Below are 13,930 nucleotides of genomic sequence, written 5' to 3'. Positions count from 1 at the left end.
CGCGCGCGCGCATGTGGTGAGTGCGCGCGCGCGCATGTGGTGAGTGCGCGCGCGCGCATGTGGTGAGTGCGCGCGCGCGCATGTGGTGAGTGCGCGCGCGCGCATGTGGTGAGTGCGCGCCGCGCATGTGGTGAGTGCGCGCGCGCATGTGGTGAGTGCGCGCGCGCAGTGTGGTGAGTGCGCGCGCGCATGTGGTGAGTGCGCGCGCGCATGTGGTGAGTGCGCGCGCGCATGTGGTGAGTGCGCGCGCGCATGTGGTGAGTGCGCGTGCGCATGTGGTGAGTGCGCGTGCGCATGTGGTGAGTGCGCGTGCGCATGTGGTGAGTGCGCGTGCGCATGTGGTGAGTGCGCGTGCGCATGTGGTGAGTGCGCGTGCGCATGTGGTGAGTGCGCGTGCGCATGTGGTGAGTGCGCGTGCGCAATGTGGTGAGTGCGCGTGCGCATGTGGTGAGTGCGCGTGCGCATGTGGTGAGTGCGCATGTGGTGCGCGTGCCGCATGTGGTGAGTGCGTGTGCGCATGTGGTGAGTGCGCGTGCGCATGTGGTGAGTGCGCGTGCGCATGTGGTGAGTGCGCATGTGGTGAGTGCGCGTGCGCATGTGGTGAGTGCGCGTGCGCATGTGGTGAGTGCGTGTGCGCATGTGGTGAGTGCGTGTGCGCATGTGGTGAGTGCGTGTGCGCGCGCGCATGTGGTGAGTGCGTGTGCGCACGCGCATGTGGTGAGTGCGTGTGCGCACGCGCATGTGGTGAGTGCGTGTGCGCACGCGCATGTGGTGAGTGCGTGTGCGCACGCGCATGTGGTGAGTGCGCGTGCGCATGTGGTGAGTGCGCGTGCGCATGTGGTGAGTGCGTGTGCGCATGTGGTGAGTGCGTGTGCGCATGTGGTGAGTGCGCGTGCGCATGTGGTGAGTGCGCGTGCGCATGTGGTGAGTGCGCGTGCGCATGTGGTGAGTGCGCGTGCGCATGTGGTGAGTGCGTGTGCGCATGTGGTGAGTGCGTGTGCGCATGTGGTGAGTGCGTGTGCGCATGTGGTGAGTGCGTGTGCGCATGTGGTGAGTGCGTGTGCGCGCGCGCATGTGGTGAGTGCGTGTGCGCACGCGCATGTGGTGAGTGCGTGTGCGCACGCGCATGTGGTGAGTGCGTGTGCGCACGCGCATGTGGTGAGTGCGTGTGCGCGCGCGCATGTGGTGAGTGCGTGTGTCGTACCAGAAGTCTGACTGTGTGTGTAGCCTACCAGCAGTCTGTCAGAGGAGGCAGCGAGGCGGCTGTAGTAGTGCACTCTGCTGCTGAGGACAGAGGCCTCTGCTGACACCCTCTCAGAGGGGTCATTCTCCACTATATTCCGATGCTCCACGTGGAAAGGCCTGAAGACAACACAGAGACAGATTAGCCTAAATGACTTAATAAATAGTTTACTGTAAAATTATCCACCTTTGGTTACATGGATCCAGTTTGAAAACTTACAAAAATGCTGTATTTTCTTGAGAAACCCACTGACCTAACATGGTGAAAGCAAGGGAATGAAACCATGCCTATCCACACACACTTACAGTACAGATCAGTGATTATCTCAAAGAAGGGAGCAAGGAAGGAAACATTTGAAAAGGTTTTGGATGGAACCAGGTCCACAGTACAGTACAATACCATAATGGAACAGCCCTGATTAAAATGAGCAAGAAGATTCTTTTCTAAGACTTCCAGAACCAATTACACAACATTTCCTAAAGCATTGGTCATGATTTTGCCTCTGGAATTTCCTATTCCCCACTCACATACATATACACACAAACAAACACATACATAGTGTGTGAATATATTGTATGACCGTCATTACATAATGAGAGAAAGGAGACCGGTACACATTAGACAGCAATGATAAACACTTGTGTACTTTGTCATCCCACAAAACAGATTCTACTGACATCAGAAAAGCATTGTCCAAAGCAGTTAAGCTTGATAGTTAAATTGCTCATAAAAGACTTGACAAAATAAGAAACATTGACCTCTCCAGTCCTACATCATTTCTTAGTGTTGTTGCAGTGTCGAGGAGGAACCTGCTAGTAAGCATTTCATTGGACGGAATATCCCATACACTTGGTGTAGTTGGTGCTGCAGCGTGAAAAACAATGTCTCCGGGTTAGCTGTCCAACAACGGGTTTCTAAGAACATACAAAATGCCTTGTTTTTTAACATTCAACTCAAGCTAAAAATAGTCTACCTCTCCAATTTCCAGCCACTGAATTAGAACAGGGTGTGGCGGGAATGGGTCTCAAATCAAATAACATTTTATTTGTCACATGCTTCGTAAACAGGTGTAGACCAGCAGTGAAATGCTTACTTACTGGCCCTTCCCAGGGTACCAGTACCAAGTCGATGTACAGGGGTACGAAGTACATCATATAACTAGGAATACAGTGACTAGGGTCAATGCAGATAGTTAACAAATAACTACCCGGACTAACTACTATTTAGTAGTCTTATGGCTTGGGGGGGGGGGGGGACTGATCAGGGTCCTGTTGGTTTCAGATGCATTGGTACCGCTTGCCGTGCGGTAGCAGAGAGGACAGGCTATGAGGAGTTGGGTGGCTGGAGTCTGTGTGTGTGAGTTTCTGTGCGTGCGGGAGGAGGTTGTTCTGGGATAAGTCTGCAGCAAAGCAATGCTGCATCTTTCTAATAAATAAAGCAATCACCTTGTTAGTATTTGTGAAATACCAAAGTGGATTAATCCACTGGGTGCCTGGGTTGTGATGCGGCCTGAAACAATCCGTGGGTGAAGTGAGGGCACGCTGTAGACTTCAAACACTGACAGATCATTACTCTTCTGAGGAAGCACAGTACGGGTTGACCGTCTTCCCCTTTTCACTCTACTGTGTCAAAACAAACTGTGCTGGCTCTGATACTAATGGTGGATGGTAACCAGACCAGCTCGGCACAGCTTGGTTTGGCTTGGCTCGGTTCAGCACAGGTAGCCTAGTGTTTAGAGCGTCGGACTAGTAACCGAAAGGTGGCAAGATCGAATCCCCGAGCTGACAAGGTAAAAATCTGTCGTTCTGCCCCTGAACAAGGCAGTTAACCCACTGTTCCTAGGCCTTCATTGAAAATAAGAATTTGTTCTTAACTGACTTGCCTACTTAAATAAAAAAGGTCATATAAAATAATGTAAATATATTATTGTGAAAAAACTGTTACACCAGGAACTAACCAGGTTAAATAAAAGTTAAGGGCTTCTCCTGGCTAGTAAACAACTCACTAGCATGCTGGGGGTAGCTGGGCTAATGTGCACAGTAGATTCACATGCAGTCATAACTCCCAGAGTGGATCTATATGGCTTTAGAAAAACATTTTTGGCACTGTGTCATGTGAAAGCAATGCTAGTTCCAATTGTGTGGCACATGAGCGGTCAGTGATTAACTTGAATGGGCCGAATAACTTTTCCTGTCAGGTTAGAGATCTCACTTGAATTTACAGATGGAAGCTTGAAAATATTGAGTCAAACCATTTGTGAGGTAATATTAGGATAACAAATGCTCAATAACAGACAATAAAATACTAGTATTATTATAATCTTATCATACAACATTCGTACAAAAAGCTGTGTAGGCTTTTTCCGTCAGATTTTCCGCTGTGAGGTACTCCAGCGCACCCAGTACAAATAAGATTATGAAATAGCCTACCTCCTTGCCCCTCGATCCAGTGAATCTGTGGAGGCTTTGTCTGTGTAGCTTCCTCTACGCACTGGGTCCAGTAGTGGTTTATTGTCCTCCTCCATGATGCTTTATGCTTTAAATCAATGCCTTACAGTCTTCACCTGAGTGGAGAAGAACAAAAATTCAACCATTTTAGATTTTTTTTTAAATGTAATACTTCCATCCACCAACTTATCCCAACTGTAAAACTAGGTACATCCTTTAAAGCTTTGTGGTTACTCAGCTTGGTTTCTCATTGCTTCACAAAACAGTTTCATTGATAAAGAATGACTCCTAATATGTCCTCCTCATGAATATCCATTATTGAGCTGCCTGCGACTGCATGACTCATTAGGGGTCAGATGTGAGAACTCACATGCCACCTAACCTTGAGCGAGGACAATCCAACAACAACGCATGCCGCTCTCCATTTTGATCAGGGGCTTGTGGCGAACAATTTAACACAGCGAAACCTCTGCCACCCCGAAGTGGACACATTTTTGCACTGGCCCATGGACTACTCCAACTAGTGATGATCATTAGATTGGCCTATCATTGATTTCCTCCATTGTTAACTAAAATAGTTGACAAAGCCTTATGATGTCATGTAAGAAGAGTACTTTAGTGTCCAATTGTAATGTAGCAAATCTGTATCGGCTACATTAAAATCACACTGATTGGTCATTGTGTTGGGACAAATGTAATCCACTTACGAGTAGGCCCGCTGTAGCCTTTAGCCAATTAAAAAGAACATTTTAGATTGCATTACAGTAGACTAGCCTAACTCAAATCTGTTAAGTATCATCATCCAGAACTAAGAAAAATACCAATCAACAACAATAATGACCTGCTAATGAAATTAGGATGTGGGACAAAACACCAACCGAATCAATTCACTTATCTACAGAGTGATCTGCAATAGCACCAATTTCTTAACATTGTTATTATTTTTGAAGAATTTGTAAAGGCTAATATGTAATTTACCATTACATGGAAGGTCATAGGTACCCCAGTTAAACATGGGAAAATAGCTGTTATAAATAGTATTGAGAGCGTGTATGTAAAACTATGTAGACTAACTTGCAGAACACATGCCACTTCCAGGAAGTGTTAGTTCACAGCTTTGTCTTACGTTCCTAGCGAGGGAGACACACGTACTCGAGGCTTGGCAGTGACAGTGACACACTTAAGGTAGCCAAAATGCCACTATCTTATAACAGAGCAATCTTATCACCAGTGTCAGATAAACAATATCTAATTGTCCTATTGCCTAAAGGCTGTTCTAACAACAAGAACTTAAAAAACATGAACTACAAAGCAGCTCAACAGTGTTCCCCCTATATTAATTTAGCAGTGGTGACCCACATACATATATACACATACATACATACATCTACCGAGACTCGCTTTTAAATGGATAATCATTGGCTCAATGACTAGAAGGAGTGATTAATACCTCTGATGGTTTAGAGCTTGAGGTAGTCACCTCATACAAGTACTTAGGAGTATGGCTAGACGGTACACTGTCCTTCTCTCAGCACATATCAAAGCTGCAGGCTAAAGTTAAATCTAGACTTGGTTTCCTCTATCGTAGTCGCTCCTCTTTCACCCCAGCTGCCAAACTAACCCTGATTCAGATGACCATCCTACCCATGCTAGATTACGGAGACGTAATGTATAGATTGGCGGTAAGGGTGCTCTCGAGCAGCTAGATGTTCTTTACCATTCAGTCATCAGATTTGTCACCAATGCTCCTTATAGGACATGTCACTGTACTCTATACTCCTCTGTAAACTGGTCATCTCTGTATACCCGTCACAAGACCCACTGGTTGATGCTTATTTATAAAAACCCTCTTAGGGGGGAAGTGAGGCCTATCTGAGATATCTATTGCAGCCCTCGTCCTCCACATACAACACCCATTCTGCCAGTCACATTCTGTTAAAGGTCCCCAAAGCACACACATCCTTGGGTCGCTCGTCTTTTCAGGTCGCTGCAGCTATCGACTGGAACGAGCTGCAACAAACACTCAATCTGGACAGTCTTCATTCAAAGACACTAAATGACAGTTGTGGCTGCTTTGCATGATGTATTGGTGTCTCTACCTTCTTGCCCTTTGTGCTGTTGTCTGTGCCCAATAATGTTCGTACCCGGTGTTGTGCTGCTGCCATGTTGTGTTACTACCATGCTGTCTTAGGTCTCTCTTTATGTAGTGTTGTGTGTTGTCCTATATTTTATTTAATTCATTTTAAATCCCAACCCCCGTCCCCGCAGGAGGCCTTTTGGTAGGCCATCTAACTGACGTGCCTACTTAAATAAAAGTTTACATTTAAAAAATGTAAAAACAATGCAGTTCAAGAAATAGAGTTAAGAAAATATTTACTAAATAAACTAAAGTAAAAAAAAAAAAAACATTTAAAGTCCTAGTTTGAGTATGGTGATATATCTAGAAATCAGATAAGAGCAAGGTACAGCTTTTTTTCCCCTCCCACAGTTGTTTTCAAAAAGTCACTTTATATTGGTTTCAATGTGGGTATACTATGCACTTTTAAGATGGACCCTTAGCCATGAGTGCAATCAGCCAAACCTGATTTTTACAGAAAAACGTTATTTCTCTGAATTAAATGATCTACAGATCTCAAACCAACTCTGTTTTTTTCACCACAACAATTACATTTTCAAATGTTATCATTCTTATGGATTTTATGTAAAAATACAAGCTCAAAAAACATAAAATAGGGCTATGATCTTATTCACTCGTACACAACCTACTGTCTACTAGCATGACCTAGAGAACTAATAATAAAAAATAAAAAAAATAAAAAATTAAAAAAAACACCTGTAGAAAGGTGACTGATGTCCCTAATCCATGACACACCCATTAGAAAGTTATCTGATAAATAATGATCTACTCTAGTCTGATGTGTACTTTGACCTCTACTATTAAAGCAATTATTATTTTATTTTTTAATCTATCTACAAATATTTATCCTATTTCAGCTGTGGCTATTAATTCACATACAAATAACATTTTCAATAGCTTCCAGTCCAAATGACATATACATCTAAAAACCACTCGATGATAGATTGGAGGAGGGAGGTCAGCTTACTACACCTGTGTATTATTTATTGTGATAGATCTAATTTTCAATAGCTCACTGTCCATGAGCTATAGATCTAAAGACAAGTGTTGTGGGTTCCTTGACCTCTTATCAAAAAGATACACCTAACATTTTTTTTCTACAATTCTTCACCTTACATTTTCTTAACATTTCACTTATTACCAATGTGGTTATTAATTTACGTACATATGTAATTTTCAATAGCTTCCAGTCATACAATATATCTAAAAACACTTGGTTAGCTCTGTCATAGTACCCATTAGAATTTCTATTTTTAATTTCACTGATTTTCTATGAATATTTCCAGTTTTCATCCCCCCCCCAAATAGCTCACTGTCCATATGAAGAACAGATCTACAGACAAGTGTGGTGGATTCCTTTACCCCTCTTAAGAAAATGTACACCTTGAATTAGTTGCAAATTCCTCCCCTTTTTTCTATAATTATTTCTGTTATTACTGCTTTGGTTACTAATTCACATACAGATCGATCTCTATTCTTTATTTTCCCAAAAGATGAACTGCGCAAAGTACTGACAGATCCTTGATGATAACCGGCTCAAGAGCACTCAGGACCTCAGACTGGGGCAAAGGTTCACCTTCCAACAGGACAACAACCCTAAGCACACAGCCAAGACAATGCAGGAGTGGCTTTGGGACAAGTCTCCCGAATGTCCTTGAGTGGCCCAGCCAGAGCCCAGACTTGAACCTGATCTAACATCTCTGGAGAGACCTGAAAATAGCTGTGCAGCGATGCTCCCCATCCAACCTGACAGAGCTTGAGAGGATCTGCAGAGAAGGGAGAAACTCCCCAAATACAGGTGTGCCAAGCTTGTGGCGTCATACCCAAGAAGACTCATGGCTGTAATTGTAGCCAAAGGTGTTTCAACAAAGTACTGCATAAAAGGGTCTAAATACTTATGCAAATGTGATTACAGCTTTTTTATTTTTAATACATTTGCAAATGTATAAAAACTTGTTTTTTGCTTTGTCATCATGAGGTATTGTGTGTAGATTGCTGAGGGGGGAAAAAACGATTTAATCCATTTTAGAATAAGGCTTACAGTTAGGCCACAATACAGAGCTCACTTGGTTTGCCAAATCAGAAAGGCTGTGCTAGTTAAAACATTCTTCATCACTGTAATTTAACTCATTCTAACACTCAATAACCGTCAATTAATCCAAACAGTTTAGGCTTGCAAAAAAGTTGCAGTTGTCAGTGTTGTTCTTGTTAGATTTTTTAGAATGCATGATGCGTTTGTGGGTGTCTTCCATTCTCTTGAACAATCAGTTGCCATAAATCGTGTCTCAGGTGTATAGTCTGCGTGGTGATAAATTCATTTTATCATAGGCTCATCATTGACTTCGAACTAGTTAAGAAGTTTGGAATGGATATAACAGCCTATAGGCTACTTGTCGATACTAGAGTCAGACACGTCATGTTTTAACCTAAATGCATGGATAGGCTGCTATATCAACGCATTTAAACTTATTTCTTTATTAAATAGGATTTTATTGAGTTCATATTGTTAATTTCACAATAGCTTACTAGTAAAGCAAAAACAATATAGGTTCATTGAAGGCAATAACAATGAAAGTGCATAGTTGTCAAACACCGTCACAGGCCATATCCTTAAAATATAAACATTTAATATTTGACCAGGTACATTTTTTATGAAACAAGTACTCGGATTGATTTAACTAGATCGATCTCAGAGATAAAAATTTAATGATTGAATGATTGTTTTTTCAGTGAAAACAGTTAATTTCAAGCAAAATAGGCTATATTTTTATTTAACAAGGCAAAGTCAATTAAGAACAAATTCTTATTTAAAATGACGGCCTACACCGGCCAAACCCGGACGACGCTGGTTCAATTGTGCGCCGCCCAGTTGTGATACAGCCTGGAATCAAACCAGGATGTCTGTAGTGACTCCTCAAGCACTGAGATGCAGTGCCTTAGCCCACTGCCAAAATTGCATGGTGATTTTAGACACACAAACACATCGGTTCTTGCTTTTTCACACCCAAAAGCAATTTTTATTACTAAAATTAGACCTATCACGGGAAATATTCATGTACAATCACTGAAATTAAACTTAGCAATTTTAATGGGTGTACTATGGATGGAGGTCAGTGACCTAATATGTGACCGTCCGGCTCGAGTCAGTCCTATGTAGCAAAATTGAAATTGTGTTTTTTTTTTTTTTTTTACATTAGATAAAAGACTGAGCTAGAAAATGGTATATCATACACTGCAGTTGAGGAGGAACGGTAAAGTAATTCTGCTTTGAAAGTTCATAAACTTGTAATCCCACTTTTGATTCAATGGCCCCTTGAATGTTTTGGTACACCTACTGGAGAGCTCTTCTTTGTCTACACCTATTCAGCATTGTTCACACCCTCTCTTCAAGGATTCACATGAGTCCATGTGCTGACTTTGGTGCAGGTCATGTTGTTCTTCACATTACTCTGGTAAACACACACTATATCAAATGTTTATTTGTCACATGTACAGGATACAGAAGGTGTAAACGGTACAGTGAAATGGTTTACTTGCATATTTGTATAGTAGCAATACCAAAAATAGAAAGTGTCCAGATAAATATATTATATTTATTAGATGATTCTTACTTACCCAGACACACTTGTCTAAATCGATGGATAATGTGAAAGAAATGCTATAACCACCCCCCAGCCACATCTAGCTAAGTGGATGGGTCACTATTGTCCAGACATGTACACATGGTCATTGTCATGACTGTCCTGTGAGGATCAGAATGGCTCAGATCAGCTTGGCAATGGATGACAGTAACCAGACCCTCTCTCACCCCACCAAGGGGGGAGGAGGGAGTTGACACCTCACACCCTGTTGTAAATTAAAAGGAGAGGAGATTGAGACCATCCCTCTTCAAATTCACACAGGAATGTTCCTTTGTCTACCCAGACAGTTTTCCCGCCAAAACTCTAGCACGTTCTAAATCGAATACTGGAACAATATTTCCAATATAAGAACGTGGGGAATGGTCAGAGGTGATCTAAAGAATAAAAATGTCATATGAGTTGTTATTTTGTGATGCCATTAAAAAGGTTATAGAGGAAATAACTTGAGAAGTATATACACTACATGTACGAAGTTTCCATCGTTAACGTCTTTGGGAAAGGGGGGCAGTATTGAGTAGCTTGGATGAATAAGGTGCCCAGAGTAAACTGCTTGTTACCCAGGCCCAGAAGCTATGATATGCATATAAGTAGTAGATTTGGATAGAAAGGATTGATTGTAAACATCGTTTGACATGTTTCTACAAACTGTAATGGAACTCTTTTGACTTTGTCTGGATTTTGCGCTCGCGCATTGTGCCTTTGGAATAGTGAACTAAACGCGCAAACAAAACAGAAGTATTTGGACATAAATATGGGCGTAATCGAACATTTCTTGTGGACGTGGGAGTCCTGGGAGTGCATTCCGATGAAGATCAGCAAAGGTAAATGAAGATTTATAATGCTATTTCTGACTTTTGTTGACTCCACAATTTGTCGGGTAATTGTATGGCTTGCTTTTGTGGCTGAACGCTGTACTCAGATTATTGAATATTGTGCTTTTGCCGTAAAGCTTTTTTGAAATCTGACACAGTGGTTGCATTGAGAACACGTTTATCTTTAATTCTATGTAAAACATGTATCTTTCACCAAAGTTTATGATGAGTATTTCTGTTATTTGATGTGGCTCTCTGCAATTTCTCCGGATGTTTTGGAGGCATTTCTGAACATGGCGCCAATGTAAACTGAGGTTTTTGGATATAAATATGAACTTTATCGAACAAAACATATGTATTCTGTAACATGAAGTCCTATGAGTGTCATCTGATATAGATCAAAGGTTAGTGATTCATTTTATCTATATTTCTGCTTTTTGTGACTCCACTCTTTGGCTGGAAAAATGGCTGTGTTTCTGTGATTTGGCAGTGACCTAACATAATCGTTTGTGGTGCTGTCGCTGTAGAGCCTTTCTGAAATCGGACACTGTGGTGGGATTAACAACAAGATTACCTTTAAAATGGTATAAGATACTTGTATGTTTGAGGAATTTTAATTAATGAGATTTCTGTTGTTTTGAATTTGGCGCCCTGCAATTTCACTGGCTGTTGGCGAGGTGGGACGCTAGCGTCCCGAACGATCCCAGAGAGGTTAACGTTGTATATATGACAAATGATGAATGTATTTTTGTTCAGATCGGAATGTGATTTTAGAAGCCGTAAGAGGTTAACTTCTTATGGCTGCATCCCGCTACCGGGATCAATATGACAGCAGCCAGTGAACATGCAGGGCGCCATTTTCAAAACATAGAAAATCTCATAATTAAAATTCCTCAAACATACATGCATCTCATACCATTTTAAAGCTATTCCTGTTGTTAATCCCACCAGTGTCCAATTTCAAATATACTTTACAGCTAAAGCACCACAAACGATTATGTTAGGTCACCACATATAGCCACAGAAAAACACAGCCATTTTTTTCCCCCCAGTGAAAGAGAGGAGTTTCAAAAAGCACAAATAGAGATAAAATTAATCACTAACCTTTGATGTTCTTCATCAGATGACACTAATAGGACTTCATGTTACACAATACATGTATGTTTTGTTTGATAAAGTTCATATTTATCAAAATATGAGTTTACATTGGCGCGTTACATTCACTAGTTCCAAAAACATCCAGTGATTTTGCATAGCCACATCATTCAACAGAAATACTCATCATAAATGTAGATGATAATACAAGTTATACACATGGAATTATAGATATACCTCTCCTTAATGTAACCGCTGTGTCTGATTTCAAAATAACTTCACGGAATAAGCCAGCTATGCAATAATCTGAGACGGCGCTCAGAAAAATTTGTCACAATTAGCCGCCATGTTGACGTCAACATAAACAAGAAATTACATGATAAATATTCCCTTACCTTTGATGATCTACATCAGAAAGCACTCCAGGAATCCCAGGTCCACAATAAATGTTTGTTTTGTTCGATAATGTCCGTTATTTAATGTCCAAATACCTTCTTTTGTTAGCGCGTTTGGTATACATATCCAAACGCTCATTCTGGTCAGCGTTACATTGGACAAAAACTTCAAAAAGTTATATTACAGGTCGAAGAAACATTTCAAACTAAGTACAGAATCAATCATTAGGATGTTTTTAACATATAGCTTCAATAAAATTCCAACCGGAGTATTCTTTCTTGTCTTCATGAGAAATGGAACGCAAGTGGGTACCATGAGGAATAAGCGTGATCAGAAAATGGCTGACTGCCAGACACCTGAAAGATTCTGCTATCATTCACTCCCACAACACCATAGAATTGCCATTAGAATTTCTATTGATGTTTGACATCTAGTGGAACCCCTAGGCAGTGCAACATCATTAATATCTCAAGGGGATTTCATTGGGGACTCTGGTGAATACATACAAAGCTCAGATTTCTCACTTCCTGTTTTGATTTCTCCTCAGGATTTTGCTTGCCATATGAGTTCTGTTATACTCACAGACATCATTCAAACAGTTTTAGAAACTTTAGAGTGTTTTCTATCCAATACTAATAATAATATGCATATATTAGCAACTGAGACTGAGGAGCAGGCCGTTTACTTTGGGCAACTTATTCATCCAAGCTACTCAATACTGCCCCCCAGCCATAAGAAGTTAAATTAAGAAATTCTGCAATTAACTTTTTACAAAGCACAACTGTTAATTGAAATGCATTCCAGGTGACTAGCTCGTGAAGCTGGTTGAGAGAACGCCAAGCGTGTGCAAATCTGTCATCAAGGCAAAGGGTGGCTACTTTGAAGAATCTCAAATATAACATATTTTGATTTGTTTAATACTTTTTTGGTTACTACATGATTCCATGTGTTATTTTATCATAAAGAGTAAAAAAAAATAAAGAAAAACCCTGGAATGAGTAGGTGTGTCCAAACTTTTGACTGCTACTGAATGTGTCGTGTGTTTAGGAAGCTATTGAAAAACTATGTGAATTCATATCTAAAGCTGTATTAGGAAAAGCATTTGTGGAGAACCAAAGGGGAGGAATTAAAAGTAAAATAAAAGCTTTCATAAGAAAGGTGAAGGATCTGTAGCTCATATGGATAGGAAGGGTATTGGAAGTTAGACCTGTCACAAGAAATATACCTATAAAATCAGGGAAGCGGTTAACTGGAATTCTAATGAATGTTGCATGCATGAAGGGGGTCAGTGACTTCACATTATGTGGTTTTACATCTCCATTTTACCTAGATAGGAAGCTTTTGAAAAGTATTATAAAAATGGGTCAAATATAGCACAGTGGTTATAGGTAACTAATTAAAATGTTGGGCCATTTAGCAATTGGAGGCCCTATGCAGTGTAATCTTCATATGGCTAACAGTCCTGGATGGGAATGCAAAAACATGTTTGTTTTTATGCTTACGTGCAATCACCGGTATTGCACTTTTACGACCGTCCCTAAAACACCTGCGTGCCAAAAACAGTATATTGCCTAATTTCCCGTCTGTTAAAGTACCGTGTTCGACTATCGGTAAAAACAAATGGTATTTCTTGCGCTCTACAGTAATCTGATACTAGATATATCACACTCATCTTCCGTCGGAGAGCAATTGAGCTAATTTAGTGAACAAGGTTTCATTATGAGAAACAGCTACTGTAGCTTGCTATGTTATCGATAGCAATTAATTGATATTACATACACCGCATACTTACTCAATAGCCACCTAACCAAGAATCTCGTTGAGCACCTATGACATACCTAGCTAAGGGATAACAAACAAACTGGGGGGGTGTAAAACAAATTAACGTTACCTAGCTAGCTACAGGAACGTTAGTAGCCAGATAGTGTAGCGAGCCAGGGGGCTGGCTATTTGAACACAAAACAGCTTCTAAAACAATTTAGCTAAATAAACCTTCTTACCTTGAGGTTGTGTTTTAGTCCAGCTTTGCAAACGTATCTACTACACATTATAAAAAATGTCTGATACTCACCTCCGGAGGCTGCCCGTCACGAAGACTGCTTGCCCGAACGTACAGTTTGAAAAAGAAAACAACACGAACGTGTCATGAACATTCTTCT

The 13,930-nt window shown here is 41.2% G+C and overlaps 1 protein-coding gene across 1 annotated transcript in view; it reads right to left on the bottom strand.

Annotated features, from left to right (window-relative positions):
• The window catches only part of slc38a9 (solute carrier family 38 member 9), a 39,136-nt gene extending 25,206 nt beyond the window's left edge, over window positions 1-13,930 (bottom strand). The window contains exons 1-3 of the mRNA XM_038970005.1: window positions 13,843-13,930; window positions 3,673-3,806; window positions 1,233-1,362 (exon numbers count right to left, since the gene is read on the bottom strand). Of these exons, the coding sequence (XP_038825933.1) occupies window positions 1,233-1,362; window positions 3,673-3,767 (225 nt within the window). The 5' untranslated portion in view covers window positions 3,768-3,806; window positions 13,843-13,930. The remainder of the gene's footprint in view (window positions 1-1,232; window positions 1,363-3,672; window positions 3,807-13,842) is intronic.

Source organism: Salvelinus namaycush, chromosome 31, assembly GCF_016432855.1.
Source record: "Salvelinus namaycush isolate Seneca chromosome 31, SaNama_1.0, whole genome shotgun sequence".
Lineage (NCBI taxonomy): Eukaryota > Metazoa > Chordata > Actinopteri > Salmoniformes > Salmonidae > Salvelinus > Salvelinus namaycush.
The sequence above is the reverse complement of the archived record's forward strand: the minus strand, read 5'-3'. Positions and strand labels throughout refer to the sequence as shown.